We start from the raw sequence: 17,608 nt of genomic DNA on the forward strand, positions 1-17,608 counted from the left end.
GGTGTCCTTTGCTGAACAGAAGCTTTTCACCTTGATATAGTCCCACTTGTTCATTTTTGTTTTGTTTCCCTTGCCCAGGGAGATATGTTCATGAAGAAGTCACTCATATTTATGTCCAAGAGATTTTTGCCTAAGTTTTTTTCTAGGAGTTTTATGGGTTCATGACTTACATTCAAGTCTTTGATCCATTTCGAGTTTACTTTTGTGGATGGGGTTAGACAGTGATCAGGTTTCATTCTCCTACATGTAGCTGTCCAGTTTTGCCAGCACCATCTGTTGAAGAGACTGTCATTTCCCCATTGTATGTTCATGGCTCCTGTATCATATATTACTTGACCATATATGTTTGGGTTAATGTGTGGAGTCTATTCTGTTCCACTGGTCTCTGGCTCTGTTCTTGTGCCAGTACCAAATTGTCTTGATTACTGTGGCTTTGTAGTAGAGCTTGAAGTTGGGGAGTGAGATCCCCCCCACTTTATTCTTCCTTCTCAGGATTGCTTTGGCTATTCGGGGTCTTTGGTGTTTCCACATGAATTTGGTAAAAAACCACATGATCATCTCTATAGATGCTGAAAAAGCATTCAACAAAATTCAACATCCATTCATGATAAAACCTCTCAGAAAAATGGGTACAGAGGGCAACTACCTCAACATAATAAAGGCCATATGTGATAAACCCACAGCTAACATCATAATGAACAGCAAGAAGCTGAAAGCTTTTCCTCTGAGATTGGGAACAAGACAGGGATGCCCACTCTCCCCACTGTTATTTAACATAGTACTGGAGGTTCTAGCCATGGCAATTAGACAAAACAAAGAAATACAAGGAATCCAGATTGGTAAAGAAGAAGTTAAAATGTCACTATTTGCAGATGACATGATATTGTACATTAAAAAATCCTAAAGACTCCACTCCAAAACCACTAGAACTGATATTGTAATACAGCAAAGTTGCAGGATACAAAATTAACAGACACCATAGCTTTTTATACACAATAACCAGCATACAGTAAAGAATTACAAGACTGAGAAGAGTCAGGAAAATGTAATTGATAATCATGAAAAAGCATATATTAGAATCAAACCACAGATTATCCAGCTATGGGAATTAGCATACAGGGATGTTAATATAATTTTTATAAATATTTAAAGAAAATAGAGAAAAGATTGACAGTATTGATGAAAAAGTGGAGAATTTCAATTGGAAATTGCAATCTATTTTTAAAAATCAAATGGTTATTCTAGAATTGGACAATACATTAAAATTCAAAACTTGTTGGATGAGTATAATTTCAGACTAAACATCAAAGAAGGCAGGATTAGGGTCAAGAATATATATATAACCTAAGCACAGAAACAGAAAAGAACACAAAGAAGAGAATAGAGCATAAGAGACAGGTGAAATACTCTTAAATGATATGGCATAAGTATAATTGGAGTCTTTGGAGCAGAGCATACAGAAAATAGGATAGAAAAAGAATTGAAGAAGCTGGTCTGGAGGTAGTGAGTTAATTCAATTGATTGTTCACAGTCACTTACAGATCGAACTACTTGTTCTACTCTTTCCCCCTTTCTCACTACTGTACTTGACTAGAAAAAAAAAGAATTGAAGAGATAATGTCTAAGCATTTTCCAAAATTGATGAAACCTGCCAAGTTACAGATTCAAGAAGCTAAGTATACCCAAAGCAAGATAAATATAAAGAAAATGGTACATAGGCAAATAAAAATAAAACTTAAGAAAACCAAGGATAAAGAGAAAATATCAAACACCAGAGAGAGAAAATATTCATTACCTCCAAAGGAACAACAATAAGATTGATAGCTAACTTTTTAATGGAAACTATTAAAACAACACTGTCCAAAGAGCTCTCTGTGATGATGAATATGTTCTAGATCTTCACTGTCTTATATTGTTGCCACTAGTAATATGTAACTGTTGAGTACTTGAAATGTAGCTGGAATGATTGAAGCACTACAGTTAATTTAAATTTATATAGTCATACATGGTTAGTGGCTACTGTATTGGATAACACAATACTAGAAGACAATGGAATGATATCTTTAAAATGAGAAATATTGGAAGATAAAAATGCTAACCTAGAATTCTAAACCCAGAGAAAATGTTTCAAAATGAAGCTGAAATAAAGATGTTTTCAGAAAAGTAAAAGCTGAGAGGCTTTGTCACAACAGACCATTGCTACAAGAAATACTGAAGGCAGTTCTTCAGTATAAAGGGAAAAAAATTACACAATCACAGGAAGGAATGAAGAACAACAGAAGGAATAAATATGTGGATATATGAAAAACAATATTTACTATTTAAATCAACAATAGTGACACCATCTTATGGGAATTTACAACATAGTATAAGTAAAATATGGGACAATAATAATACAAAGGGGGTTCTCAAGATGGCAGCATGAGTAGGGTGGTGGAAATCTCCTCCCAAAACCATATATACTTTGAAAATACAGCAAATACAACTATTCCTAAAAGTGTGACCAGAAGATACAGTACACCAGCCAGGCTACGTCTACATCTGTGAGTACTGAACGTCTCATGGAAAAGGGTAAGATACAAAGCCATGACCTGGTGGGACCCGGACAGTCCCCCAACCCCAGCTCACCGGCAGGAGGAAAAGAATCAGAGTGGGGAGGGAGTGGAAGCACAGGACTGCTAAATAACCAGAACTTCAGGTGCCCTAACCCCTGGGTGGCAATGCAGCACTGAAGATCTTCACGGTGATAAGCAGCCTGCCATTCCTTCCCCCTGCCGGCACTGCAAGCAAACCGCTGACCCGCCACAGCTGTGGAGCAGCCCCGCCCACAGGAACCACACAGAGGCTTCTCCCAGTGTGCGGCTTACTGGGCCAGACTCAGAGGCTGCCCCCTGCCCGCAGTCAACTAACACAGACAGCAGAGACTGGTGCAGAGTCCAGAAGGCACAAAGGGACTTTATTTTCTCAGTGAACACGTGCTGCTGGCCTGCAAACCCTGCCAGTGCCCTAGGCCATACCGAGGGCTGCCCTGCCCATGGCAGCTCAGGGGATCAACCCAGAGGCTTCCCCCTGAGTGTGGCTGACTGGCACAGGCAGAGGAAGCTGGCGTGGAGTCTGGAAAGCACATAGGAGTTCTATTCTCACAGTGAACACATGCTGGTCACCTGCAACCACCGACAGAGACCTAGGCCAACCCAAGGGCCACCCCATCCACGGCAGCTCAGAGGATCAACCCAGAGGCTGCTTCCTGTGTGTGGCTGCCTGGCACAGGCAGCAGAGTCTGGCACAGAGTCCCCAAAACACAAAGGGGCACTGTTCTTGTGGGAGAACACACACCGCTCGCCTGCAACACCTGCCAGTGCCCTAGGCCATCCCGAGGGCCACTCCACTCACAGCAGCTCAGGGGATTAAACCAGAGGCTGCTCCCTGTGTGCGGGGGACCAGTACAGGCAGCGGGGAAGGGCAAGGCAACCAGCAAGCAAGAAGGGACTTTGTTCTCCCAGCTGACACATGCGTCACTCACTGGCGATCACTTCCATCGCCATGAAAAGGCTGAAGAACCTTGTTCAGTACAAAATCCCTCAAACACCAGAGAGAGGGCCTGGTGAGAAAGAAATCACCAATCTTCCTGAAAAAGAATTCAAAATAAAGGTCATAACCATGCTGATGGACCTGCAGAGAAATGTTCAAGAGCTAAGGGATGAACTCCAGAGGGAGATAACAGAAATGAAACAAACAATGGAAGGATTTAAGAGCAGACTGGATAATGTGGAAGAGACTGTTAATGGAATACAAATCAGAGAACAGGAATACAGAGAAGTTGAGGCAGAGAGAGAGAAACAGATCTCTATGAATGAAAGAATATTAAGAGAACTGTGTGACCAATCCAAACTGAACAATATTCACATATATGGGTACCAGAAGAAGAAGAAGAGAGAAAAAGGATAGAAAGTGTCTTTGAAGAAATAATTGCTGAAAACTTCCCCAAGTTGGGGAAGGAAATAGTCTCTCAGACCATGGAAGCACACAGATCTCCCAACACAAGGGACCCAAGGAGGATAACACCAAAACATATAATAATTAAAATGGCAAAGATCAAAGACAAGGACAGGGTATTAAAAGCAGCCAGAGAGAGAAAAAAGTTCACCTACAAAGGAAAACTCATCAGCTATCATCAGACTTTTCAGCAGAAACCTTACAGGCCAGAAGAGAATGGCATGATATATTTAATGAAATGAAACAGAAGGGCCTTAAACCAAGAATACTTTTTCCAGCAAGATGATCATTTAAATTTGAAGGAGAGCTTAAACAATTCCCAGATAAGCAAAAGTTGATGGAATTTACCTCCCACAAACCATCTGTACAGTGAATTATAAAGGGACTGCTCTTGATGGAAGTGTTCCTAAGGCTAAACAGATATCACCAGAGAAAATAAAACCACAGCAAAGAAAGTAGACCAACCAAATAATAACTAAACACAAAATAAAATCAGCTATCCACAAAATCAGTCAAGCGAAACACAAGAGTACAGAATAAAACATCTAATATATTAAGAGTGAAGGAGGTAGAGAAAGAACATAGATAAATAAAGAATCATCAGACTGTGTTTATAATAGCATAATAAGTGAGTTAAGTTACACAGTTAGACAGTAAAGAAGCTACCCTTGAACGTTTGGTAACCATGAATTGAAAGCCTGCAATGGCAATAAGTACATATCTATCGATAATCACCCTAAATGTAAATGGACTGACTGCACCAATCAAATGACACAGAGTAATAGAATGGATATAAAAGCAAGACCCATCTATATGCTGCTTACAAGAGACTCACCTCAAACCCAAAGACATATAAAGACTAAAAGTGAAGGGATAGAAAAAGATATTTCATGCAACTAATAGGGAGAAAAAAGCAGTTGTTGTAGTACTTGCATCAGAGAAAATAGACTTTCAAGCAAAGAAAGTCACAAGAGACAAAGATGAACATTACATAATGATAAAGTGGTCAGTCCAACAAGAGGATATAACCATTATAAATATCTATGCACCCAACACAGGAGCACTTACATATGTGAAACAAATACTAACAGAATTAAAGGGTGAAATACAATGCAGTGCATTCATTTTAGGAGACTTCTACACACCACTCACTCCAAAGGACACATCAACCAGACAGAAAATAAGTAAGGACACAGAGGCACTGAACAACACACTAGAACAGATGGACCTAATAGACATCTACAGAACTCTACACACAAAAGTAGCAGGATACACATTCTTCTCAAGTGCACATGGAACATTTTCCAGACTAGACCACATACTAGGCCACAAAAAAAGCCTCAGTAAATTCAAAAAGACTGAAATTGTACCAACCAACTTCTCAGATCACAAAGGTATAAAACTAGAAATAAATTTTACAAAGAAAACAAAAAGGCTCATGGACACATGGAGGCTTAACAACATGCTCCTAAATAATCAATGGATCAATGACCAAATTAAAATAGAGATCAAGTAATGGAGACAAATGACAACAACAATACAAAGCCTCAACTTCTGTGGGATGCAGTGAAGGCAGTTCTAAGAGGAAAGTATATAGCAATTTGGGCCTATTTAAAGAAGGAAAAACAATCCCAAATGAATAGTTTAAAATCACAGTTATTGAACCTGGAAAAAGAAGAACACATGAGGCCCAAAGTCAGCAGAAGGAGGGATATAATAAAGATTAGAGCATAAATAAATAAAATTGAGAAGAATAAAACAATAGAAAAAAATCAATGAAACCAAGAGCTGGTTCTTTGAGAAAATAAATAAAATAGATCACCTCCCTAGTCAGACTTATTAAGAGAAAAAGAGAGTCTACACACATAAACAGAATCAGAAATGAGAAAGGAAAAATCACACTGGACACCACAGAAATACAAAGAATTATAAGAGAATACTATGAGAATCTATATGCTAACAAGCTGGATAACCTAGAAGAAATGGACAACTTTCTAGAAAAACACAACCTTCCAAGACTGACCAAGGAAGAAACAGAAAATCAAAACAGACCAATTACCAGCAATGAAATTGAATCAGTAATCAAAAAACTACCCAAGAACAAAATCCCCGGGCCAGATAGATTCACCACTGAATTTTATCAGACATATAGAGAAGACATAATACCCATTCTCCTTAAAGTTTTCCAAAAAATAGAAGAGGAGGGAATACTCCCAAACTCATTCTATGAGGTCAGCATCACTGTAATACCAAAACGAGGCAAAGACCCCACACAAAAAAAGAAAACTACAGAGCAATATCCCTGAAGAACAGAGATGCAAAAAGGCTCAACAAAATATTAGCAAGCTCAATTCAAAAATACATCAAGAGGATCATACTCCATGATCAAGTGGGATTCATCTCCGGGATGCAAGGATGGTACCACATTCAAAAATCCATCAACAACATCCACCACATCAACAAAAAGAAGGACAAAAACCACATGATCATCTCCATAGATGCTGAAAAAGCATTTGACAAAATTCAACATCCATTCATGATAAAAACTCTCAACAAAATGGGTATAGAGGGCAAGTACCTCAACATAATAAAGGTCACATATGAAAAACCCACAGCCAACATCATACTGAACAGCAAGAAGCTGAAAGCTTGTCACCTAAGATTGGGAACAAGACAAGGATGCCCACTCTCCCCACTGTTATTCAACGTAGTTCTGGAGGTCCTAGCCACAGCAATCAAACAACACAAAGAAATAAAAGGCATCCATATTGGCAAGGAAGAAGTCAAACTGTCACTGTTTACAGATGACATAATGTTGTACATAACAAACCATAAAGAATCTACTCCAAAACTACTAGAACTAATATCTGAATTCAGGAAAGTTGTGGGATGCAAAATTAATACACAGAAATCTGTTGCATTCCTATACACTAATGATGAACTAGCAGAAAGAGAAATCAGAAAAACAACTGCATTCACAATTGCATCAAAAAGAATAAAATACCTAGGAATAAACCTAACCGAGGAAGTGAAAGACCTATACTCTGAAAGCTACAAGACACTCTTAAGAGAAATTAAAGAAGACACTAATAAATGGAAACACATTCCATTCTCTTGTGTAGGAAGAATTAATATTGTCAAAATGGCCATCCTGCCTAAAGCAATCTACAGATTCAATGCAATCCCTATCAAAATACCTACAGCATTCTTCAACGAACTGGAACAAATAGTTCTAAAATTCATATGGAACCACAAGAGATCCAGAATAGCTAAAGCAATCCTTAGAAGGAAGAATAAAGCTGGGGAAATTATGCTCCCTGACTTCAAGCTCTACTACAAAGCCACAGTAATCAAGACAATTTGGTACTGGCACAAGAACAGATCCATAGACCAGTGGAACAGAATAGAGAGCCCAGATATTAACCCAAGCATATATGGTCAATTAATATATGACAAAGGAGCCATGGATATACAATGGGGAAATGACAGCCTCTTCAACAGCTAGTGTTGGCAAAACTGGACAGCTACATGTAAGAAAATGAAACTGGATTATTGTCTAACCCCATACACAAAAGTAAATTTGAAATGGATCAAAGACCTGAATGTAAGTCATGAAACCATTAAACTCTTAGAAGAAAACATAAGCAAAACTCTCTTGGACATAAACATGAGCAACTTCTTCATGAACATATCTCCCCAGGCAAGGGAAACAAAAGCAAAAATGAATAAGTGGGACTACATCAAACTAAAAAGCATCTGTACAGCAAAGGACACCATCAGCAGAACAAAAAAGGGAGAATATATTCATAAATGACAGATCCGATAATGAGTTGACATCCAAATTATATAAAGAGCTCACATACCTCAACACCCCAAAAGCAAATAACCCTATTAAAAAACGTGCAGTGGATCTGAACAGACACTTCTCCAAAGAAGAAATTCAGATGGCAAACAGGGACATGAAAAGATGCTCCACATCACTAATTATCAGGGAAACAAATTAAAACCACAATGAACTATCACCTCACACCAGTCAGGTTGGCCAACATCGAAAAGACAAGGAACAACAAATGTTGGTGAGGATGCGGAGAAAGGGGAACCCTCCTACACTGCTGGTGGGAATGTAAGCTAGTTCAACCATGTGGAACACAATATGGAGGTTCCTTAAAAAACTAAAAATAGAAATACTATTTGACCCAGGAATTCCACTCCTAGGAATTTACCCAAAGAATACAAGTTCTCAGATTCAAAAAGACATATGCACCCCTATGTTTATTGCAGCACTGTTTACAATAACCAAGAAATGAAAGCAACCCAAGTGTCCATCAGTAGATGAATGGATAAAGAAGAGGTGGTGCATATACACAACGGAATACTATTCAGCCATAAGAAAGAAACAAATCCTACCATTTGCAACAACATGGACGGTGCTAGAGGGTTTTATGCTCAGTGAAATAAGCGAGGTGGAGAAAGACAAGTGCCAAATGATTTCCCTCATCTGTGGAGTATAACAACCAAGCAAAACGGAAGGAACAAAATAGCAGCAGACTCACAGAACCCAAGAATGGGCTAGTGGTTACCAAAGGGGAGGGATGGGGGAGGGTGGGTGGGGAGGGAGGGAGAAGGGGATTGAAGGGCATTATGATTAGTTCACATGGTGTGGTGGCGGGGTTACAGGGAAGACAGTGCAGCACAGAGAAGACAAGTAGTGACTCTGTGGCATCCTACTACACTGATGGACAGTGACTGCATTGGGGTATGGGGGGGACTCGAGCATATGGGTGAATGTAGTAACCACATTGTTTATCTTGTGAAACCTTCATAAGAGTGTATATCAATGATACCTTAATAAAAAAAAGATGTACTTTAAGGAAGAGGAAAAAGGTACAGAGGATGGTCTGAAATTCAAGAAGAAATAGTGAGCAAGTAAAATGTTAGACACGTATAAATTCAATAAAATAATGGTCTGTATAGAACAATATAAGCATCTCATGCAGGGCATTACAAAAGATAGATATAGAATATTATAGAGTAGTATATGAGTAAGGAATCTTCCCAGATAATTTCTTAATTACAAGCTGTAGTAACTATAATATGAAAGCCCAGTAGACACCACCTTTGTCAAGTGATTACAGTCAGCATCACTTTATTATGTATTCCCAGAAATGGAGGACTGAGAGGGCACATTACTCTATGGTATTCTTGCTAAAAATACATAACCTTATTATAATCAGGAAAAAGCATCAGACAAACCCAAATTGAGGGACATTCTGCAAAATAACTGGCCAGTCCTTTTCAAAAGTGTAGAAGTCATGAGAGACAGGAAAAGGCTCAGAAACTGCCCCAGATTCGAGGAGACTAAGGAGACATGACTTGATAATGTGGGGAATCTAGTAACCACAATGCTGTCATGTGAGTGTATATTAATGATACCAAAATAAAAAATACTAATAATTTAAAAAATCAATTATATTTCCATATAATAGCAGCAGACAGTTATGGAAAGTAAAATTAAAAGAACATGACATTTTCAGTGGAATAAAATAATAACATGTACCTAGAAGTAAGTATAGCAAAAGTTTTATAAGACCTCTATGGAAAAAAGTATGGAAATGTATTAGGAAACTTTAAAGAAGAACTAAATAAATGCCAACATATACCATGTACATGGACGTGAAAATGAAAAATTGTGAAAATGTAAGTTAACCCCAAACTGACCTTAGGTTCAGTACAACCCCAAATGAAAATCTCAGCAAGTGTTTTCTCTTGTAGAACTCAACAAGCTGATTTTAAAGTTACTATGAAAACACAATAGGCCAAGAGTAGCCAAGACCTTCTTGAAGAAAGAGATGGGAGGAATTACTGTATAACATATTACTTACTTTAAAGCTATAGCAATTAAAACAGTGTGGTTATTGGCATGGGGTAAACAAATAGGTCAATGAAACAGAACAGAAAATCCAAAACTAGATACACATATATAGACACTTGATTTATGACAAAGGTATCATAGAAGAGCAGTTTTCAGTAAAAGATGCTGAGAAATTTTTTATGTCCATATGGAAAAACATTAAATTGAATCGTTAGGTCATCATTCACTAAAATCAAGTCTAAATGTGAACATAAAACCATAAATCTCTCAGAGAAAATAAGTGCATACTTAATAACCCCAAGGTAGGGAACGAAAGATAACTGACATCAAGATACAAAAAGCACTGACCATGAAGGATTTGTAGATAAATTTCACTACATTAAAATTATGAACTTATGCTCATCAAAAGATAGCGAAAAGAGAATGAAAAGATTAGCTACAGAATGGGAGATGTTTGCAGCACAAAAGGCCAACAAAAGACTCATATAAATCAGTAAGAAAAAGCAGATTATCCAATAGAAAAATTGGCAAAAAACAAAAACCCCAATATGGTTCCATTTACATACTTCAAAAACAGACAAAACTAAAAATATTCTTTAGGGAAGTTCACATAAGTGGTACAATCATGAAAAATAGCAAAATAAATAATTATCATAAACACCAGAGTAGGGGTTATTGTTAGTGGGGGTTGGTGGGAGAAGATGTGATTGGAAAGGCAATACAGTGAGTCTTCTGGGTTTCTGGCAATGTTCTTGATCTGGACGGTGGTTGCATTTTTGTGCCAAAAGCATTTATGTTTTATGCACTTTATTGTATAGTTTTAGTTCACAGTTTTAACAGATTTCTTTAAAGTAAATAAAAGAGGCCCAAGGACTGAACCCTGAGAATATATATTCTATTACATTTAGAATATTTTTTAAACCCTACATCCATTCAATATCCAACAAACATTTTTTGAGCACTTATGTGCCAGTCACTTGTTCCAGCTGTTGGGAATACAGCAGTAAACAAAACAGACAAAACCCCTTGCTTTCATGGAACTTACATACTAGCAAAGCCTGGAGAGAGTATATGAAGGTGGATGGAGTGGTTAACTATGCCAAACGTTGGTTAGATGTCAAGTAAGATAAGGACATAACAAAATTGACTATTGGCTTTGATAAGTCACTCACATGATTTGGATACCATCTAAATATGAATGATATTCATCGTGACCTCTTTTGTGAACTCCCAACTTCTGTGAATTTGCCAATTTAATTCACATAGATGTTCCGTGTCCAAAATTGTATACCCCAACCTACTTCTCTAGGGTTCCCCATCTCAATGAATTACATCACCACCCATCCATTTACCTAAATCAGAAGCCTAGAAGTTATCTCATAACTCTGTTTCTCGCCTCCCTGCCCATTACACTTCCAATTAATCATCAATTCTGCTAAATGTATCTCAAACACAGGGAAGGCAAGAATGTGAGACATTTTTAGCCACCTGGCCCATGATGATATTGCTTTTCCTCTGATTTTTTCTCCAGGGCTCAGAGTGGAGGTGTCCCTCAGTTCAAGAAGGTGGTTTTCCAGGAATTTACTGATGGCTCCTTTACTCAGCCCCTATACCGTGGAGAACTAAATGAACATTTGGGACTCTTGGGGCCATACATAAGAGCAGAAGTTGAGGACAATATTATGGTGAGTTGAGGACAATGGAATTGCAAGAATATTAATTCTATATATATTTTAGTTGTTTCTGATTATAAAAATAATGTATTCTCACTTTTAAAGTGCAGAAAGTAAAGTTGAAAAATAATCCCATAGTTTTCATTTTGGTATATGTTCTTATCTTTTTCCTATGTGTTCTCTTTATTCAAAATTATACAATGCAAATTCTACTTTTTTGACTAAATGTCATATCACAAACATCTCTTATATCATTGAAAACATTTCCTAGGTATTTTTTTAAATGATAGCATAATAATGTACTATATCAATTTATGGTTTAGTTAACCATTTACGAGGAACAAACTTTTAGACAGTTAATTTTTTCAGTGTTTAAATAATGCTGTAATCACAAACCCTATTCCTAGGATGAAATTCGAGAAGTGCAATGTACATGAACATTAAGTCTTTCTCTAATGTCCTTTGCACATTTGACATTTTTTGGAGGGAGTGCTTTTCTTAATTTATATTACTATATATATTATAGATCATTAATGTATTAATGATCATTGATCATTTTAGTGAAGAGTATTTTTCCAAGTTTGTTGTATCTTAATTTTATATATAGTGTTTTTTAAAATAAAACATGTTTGAATTTTTGGGTAGTAGCCTATAAACCCTTATGACACTTTCATAGCTTTTATGTTTATAAAAATCCTTCCCTATACCAAGACTTTTTTCTTAAAATCACCTATACTTTGTTCAGATTTCCTTTACAGTTTAATTTCTTAACATTCAGCTTTTTAATCCACCAGTAATTCCTGTATACTATAAGTTATTTTGGTGTGTGGTGTGAGCCAGAGATCAAAGTAGTTTTATTATTTTCTAAAAATAGTCATTCATTGTCCCAATTGATTGTTTACATTCAGGGTCATGTATAAGTATCTAAAATTATGGTACTGGGGGTGACTATCTTTTGTCTTGAATTTTATTTTGCTTTCCATATGTCCTATGAAACATGTATAATTTTTTAAATCTGAAAAACAAGTATTTTCTAAAGATCACATGCATTCATCCTAGAATTTGTCATGAAGAACCTTAAGTATCAACTCATGGAGTCATGGTCTCCTAAAAACCCCATGACGACATTTTCCCTTTTACTTTGGAGTTGCTTTTATATATTTCTGAATTTTCTCCTTTGCAACTTTGAATTCATGCCTTAAAGATTTTAGAATTTAGAAATTCCTCAGAGTTTCTTTGGTAGGTCTTTAGGTTTGGGTTCTAACAACATCCATCTTCTGTACCACTTCCTCTGCATATTAAAGTTTAAAATCCTAAGACATGATACTTACATTCTTTATTTTTTTTTTGGCTCTGCAGGTAACTTTCAAAAACCAGGCCTCTCGTCCTTATTCCTTTTATTCTAGCCTTATTTCCTATGAGGATGATCAGCAGCAAGGACCCCAACCTAGAAAAAAGCTTGTCAAGCCTAATGAAACTGAAATTTACTTTTGGAAAGTGCAACATCACATGGCGCCCACTAAAGAAGAGTTTGACTGCAAAGCTTGGGCTTATTTTTCTGATGTCGATCTGGTAAGCAAGTCTACCTTGTGCTGGCCACTTTTTGGTTTAGAAGACATACCCTGTGTATTATCTGCTAAGAATTTTGGTATTCATCCTAAGCATAATGAGAAGCTTTAAATAGGGGAGATGCCATCATATTTGTGTTATATTCCTGTTAGAAGATGGGGAGTGGGTTGGAGTAGCATAAAAGTTGATGAGAAATGTACTCCGGTTCATAGGTGAGAGTGCTCATGCTCATAGGATTGATGTCTTCCCTCTCAGGAAAAGGATGTGCACTCAGGCTTGATTGGGCCCATTCTGATCTGCCGCAGTAACACGCTGAACCCTGCTCATGGGAGACAAGTGACAGTGCAAGAATTCGCTCTGTTTTTCACTATTTTTGATGAGACCAAGAGCTGGTACTCCACTGAAAACATGGAAAGGAACTGCAGAGCTCCCTGCAATATCCAGATGGAGGACCGCACTTTTCAAGAAGATTATCGCTTCCATGGTAAGATATCCCACACCCAAGTATTAATCACTGTGAAATCAGCATGCACTATGAAAACTGAGCCTTGAGCCTGAGGCTTGGACATTGTACAAACTAGAGAGTATATGTATGGGAGTGGAATCCTCATAGGAGTCAATCTTTTTTTTTTTTTTTTTTTACTAAAGTGGAGGGGAAGAAACTCTCACTGAAGATTTTAACAACCTTCTCTGTGTTCTTCTCCAGCAATCAATGGCTATGTGATGGATACACTGCCTGGCTTAGTAATGGCTCAGGATCAAAGGATTCGATGGTATCTGCTCAGCATGGGCAGCAATGAAAACATCCATTCTATTCATTTCAGTGGACATGTGTTCACTGTACGGAAAAAAGAGGAGTATAAAATGGCAGTGTACAATCTTTATCCAGGTATAAGCTAGTTTGTGCTCTTTCTCCTACTGTACTTATTGAGTACTTAGTTTCAAGGGTCTAGGCACTGGGGATATGCTCAGTGAGTGAAACAAACTCCTTGCTTTTTTAAGTAACTTTACAGAGAGCTAATAAATAAATTAGTGAAGGAACATGATAATTTCAAATACAGATAATATGCTATAAAGGAAATAGAACAGAATAAATGGACAATAAATGTCACAACACTTTCCTAGGAAAAAGAGATTTTTTTCCATCACAAACCCCACATGGCACCAGTAGTCATTCAAAGAGTGATTTGTGTATGTAACCAATATATTCATGTTATTTATCCACTGTCCCTTTAAAACAGGTTTAATAGTGGGAGTAAACTTCCTCTGCTTCTGCATATAAATTCTGATGAGCCCAGTGACTTTTCTGCTCACCTTCAAGTAATAAACAGTCCTGCGGTCACTTTACATCACAAAAAATGTTCAAATCAGAAATTACAATGTCCACTCCAAGATATTAATCAAAATTTTGAACTTGATTTAACTTCGATCTTTCCTCCCTTGCTGGATGCTGCTTTGAGCTCCAGCATGGAGAGGGGAAAGTTCTTACCTACTTAAAACTGGAGCCATTGCTGTAAACCAGTTTCATACTGTCTGCCCCTGGTAGATATTTAAAGCTGACTTTCTTGCAAGGCACTTTCAGGGGCTGTTCAGAGACTCTCTTTTAGGACCCTCTTTCATCAAGTCCCTTGACATGGTTGGTTCCACCTTTATTCTGGGTGGTCACATGGTGACTCATTCCTTAGCCTCTCCGCATTCATCTCCAGCTTCTTGCTGCTGGGGTCACTTTAGCCCTCAAAGCACCCTAGTGGGCTAGGTCCATGAGGACCTCACCCTGACTTCCTTCTCCCAGGAAGCGCACATCTGCTCAAGGGGAAATACACCTTTGGCTCTGAATAACCCTGGGAGTGCAGTAGCCTTCTCCTGTCTCCCCCACCAAAGCAGTCTGTCACCCTGTCTCTCCCATTGTGGGAAGCAGTCTCTTCCCAGGGTGGGGAGCTGTTGGAACTCAATCTCCAGGGCCTCTGACAGGATTTTGGGTTTGAGGGGTCCAAGAGTGGTGCAACTGACTTAGGTAGATCTCCTTTGACATACTAAGTGAGCCAATGTGTCTCATGCTCATTTTTTCTGTGAAAAATCATTTTTTTCCTTTCATTTTTGATAGGTGTTTTTGAGACGGTGGAAATGTTACCATCCAAAGTTGGAATTTGGCGGATAGAATGCCTTATCGGCGAGCACCTACAAGCTGGGATGAGCAGTCTTTTTCTAGTGTACAGCAAGAGTGAGTAGCACTGTGGGCAGAGGCTTCCGGCCTGCCAGCCTCCTTCTATACAGCTTTTCTCCTTTGTAGAAGGTTGCCTTTGTCAAGAAATAAACACAAGCTCATAGTTATTGCCAAATCCAAAATGAAAACTGCTGGTAGAAATCATCAGTCCTCAGAGGACAGATATGCTTGAAGTTTTGAACACATTGAACCTGAAGCTCTAAATAATTAAAAAACTGGCACTCAAAATATTTTTTCATTTTCACAACTTTGTGAAGATCCAGGATCTCCAAGGGCAAATTTTGAGACTTAATTTTAGTTCAATTACCAAAGATAACTCACAAATATCACTTGGAAGAGTTTGAGATTTAGCCCTAAAGAAGTAAGAGAACAACTGGTCTGCTTATGCATGGACCCTAGTTTCCTCAGCTGCCAAAAGTGAATTGTTCTAGCATTGCCTGTTGGGGTAAATTAAATGAGTTCTTGTACAGTTGACATAGTAAACACTAATAAATAGGAACATTTATTGCTGTTCTCCCATTTTCATTGATTTGCATTTGTGAAGCTGCATTTTCTGAAGTTCTAGCTATTATGTCCCCCTCTTTTGATTTCAGAGTGTCAGACTCCACTGGGAATGGCTTCTGGACACATTAGAGATTCTCAGATTACAGCTTCAGGACAATATGGTAAATACTATTATTTTCTATCCACAAACTGGACTGATTATATCTTATTTCTATTGGAGCAATTCAGGTAACCAATCCATCTCCATGCTTTTATTCATTCTACTCCATAGGTGTCTCTCAAATCCATCTTTTCTCCTTCATTACCCACTGTGACCATCTTAATTCAGGCCACTGTCACTTCTCACCTGGGCAATGCCTTCAATATTGCTCTCCCTTGAATCCATCTCTTCTCTGTAGCAGGAAATTACATTTTTCTATGAGCAGTGATACTTAAAGATGAATGGGATCTCCTGACATGTGCAAATTACATGAAATTAAAATTTCAGTGTCCATAAATAAACTCTTGTATTGGTGTGCAGTCACGTCCATTCATTGACAATCATCTGTGGCTGCTCTCACTCTACAACAGCAGTTAAGTAGCTGCAGCAGAGAACAGAGGATCTACAATCTTAAATTATTTACTTTTTGGCCCTTTACAGAAAAAGTTTGCCCACCCTTGTTTAGAGGGAAAAAAAATTCCCTTTGAGAAGGAGGCTGGAGAGTTATATACCAAAATAGTATTATTTTTCTCTGGGTAAAAGGATGATGTTTCTTATTTCTTTTATTATTGTTTTTACTTATGCTTTATTCTTATTTTTTAATTTTCTAACTTTTCTACAATAAACATACATTGTGTAATAAAGAAATATTATTATTTGGTAGTCCTAGTAATGCATTTCAGTATCATGTAATTAGAGGTGCTAGCAATCAACAAAATTATTAAATTTTAGAAAATAAAATGGACAAGGGCAAGGAAAACACAAAACACCTAGGTAGTCATTGATACTACTATGCATTAAGCCTTTATCTTCTCCACAGTTAGGATTAACCTTTTTCAAGAGAAAAATTTTGTTCCCAAGGATCTAGGACCAACCCACCTGAATCTAACCTCTCTCCCTTTTCTTGGGCAAAGGACAGTGGGCCCCAGAGCTGGCCAGACTTCATTATTCTGGATCAATCAATGCCTGGAGCACCAAGGATCCCTTTTCCTGGATCAAGGTTAGAAATGCATCACGTTCAATTACATCATGTATTCCTGTTAGAAGCTCAAAGTTTTATACCAAACTTATTTTCATCGAACTCCAGGTAACAGATGAGAAGAGAACTGAAGAGTAGAATGGCTTATGATTTGTACAAAAACAGCCAAAAATAGAAGACCAGGAATACAATTATTTAATCTTTCTATTGGGATTAGAACATCTGAATACTTTCTATAGCATTGAACTCATCATCTCCTAAGACTGTGTATTCTATTATTAGATGCATGCAATTGCATAGGTGGCCTGGTGTCCTTCAATCCCTTTATTTTAGCATGAAAACAAATGACTCAATCCTCCATCCCATAAACCAAGAAAATGTGGCTTCTTTAGGGAGGGGAGTTGGGGTTGGCATCTATTCTGGTGAGAAGGCCTGAGGAGTGACAGCAGCCAGGCCACCAGGCATGAAAGCACTGGGCTGGCTTGAGGGGCATCGGGTGACCAAGAGCAGGCAGGCTGCACGGAGATGTCCAGCTGCAATGTTTGTATTTATACACTGAGTCACTCATCACCACCTTGCTTACTTCCTCATA

The 17,608-nt window shown here is 37.9% G+C and overlaps 1 protein-coding gene across 4 annotated transcripts in view; it reads left to right on the forward strand.

Annotated features, from left to right (window-relative positions):
* Positions 1–17,608, forward strand: part of F8 (coagulation factor VIII) — a 141,594-nt gene that overhangs the window by 90,645 nt on the left and 33,341 nt on the right. For all 4 annotated transcript variants that reach the window (XM_036923550.2, XM_036923552.2, XM_036923551.2 and 1 more), the window contains 7 exons: positions 11,400–11,553; positions 12,901–13,113; positions 13,366–13,594; positions 13,817–13,999; positions 15,215–15,331; positions 15,928–15,999; positions 16,952–17,037. In XM_036923550.2, the coding sequence (XP_036779445.2) occupies positions 11,400–11,553; positions 12,901–13,113; positions 13,366–13,594; positions 13,817–13,999; positions 15,215–15,331; positions 15,928–15,999; positions 16,952–17,037 (1,054 nt within the window). The remainder of the gene's footprint in view (positions 1–11,399; positions 11,554–12,900; positions 13,114–13,365; positions 13,595–13,816; positions 14,000–15,214; positions 15,332–15,927; positions 16,000–16,951; positions 17,038–17,608) is intronic.

Source organism: Manis pentadactyla, chromosome X (genome assembly GCF_030020395.1).
Source record: "Manis pentadactyla isolate mManPen7 chromosome X, mManPen7.hap1, whole genome shotgun sequence".
NCBI lineage: Eukaryota > Metazoa > Chordata > Mammalia > Pholidota > Manidae > Manis > Manis pentadactyla.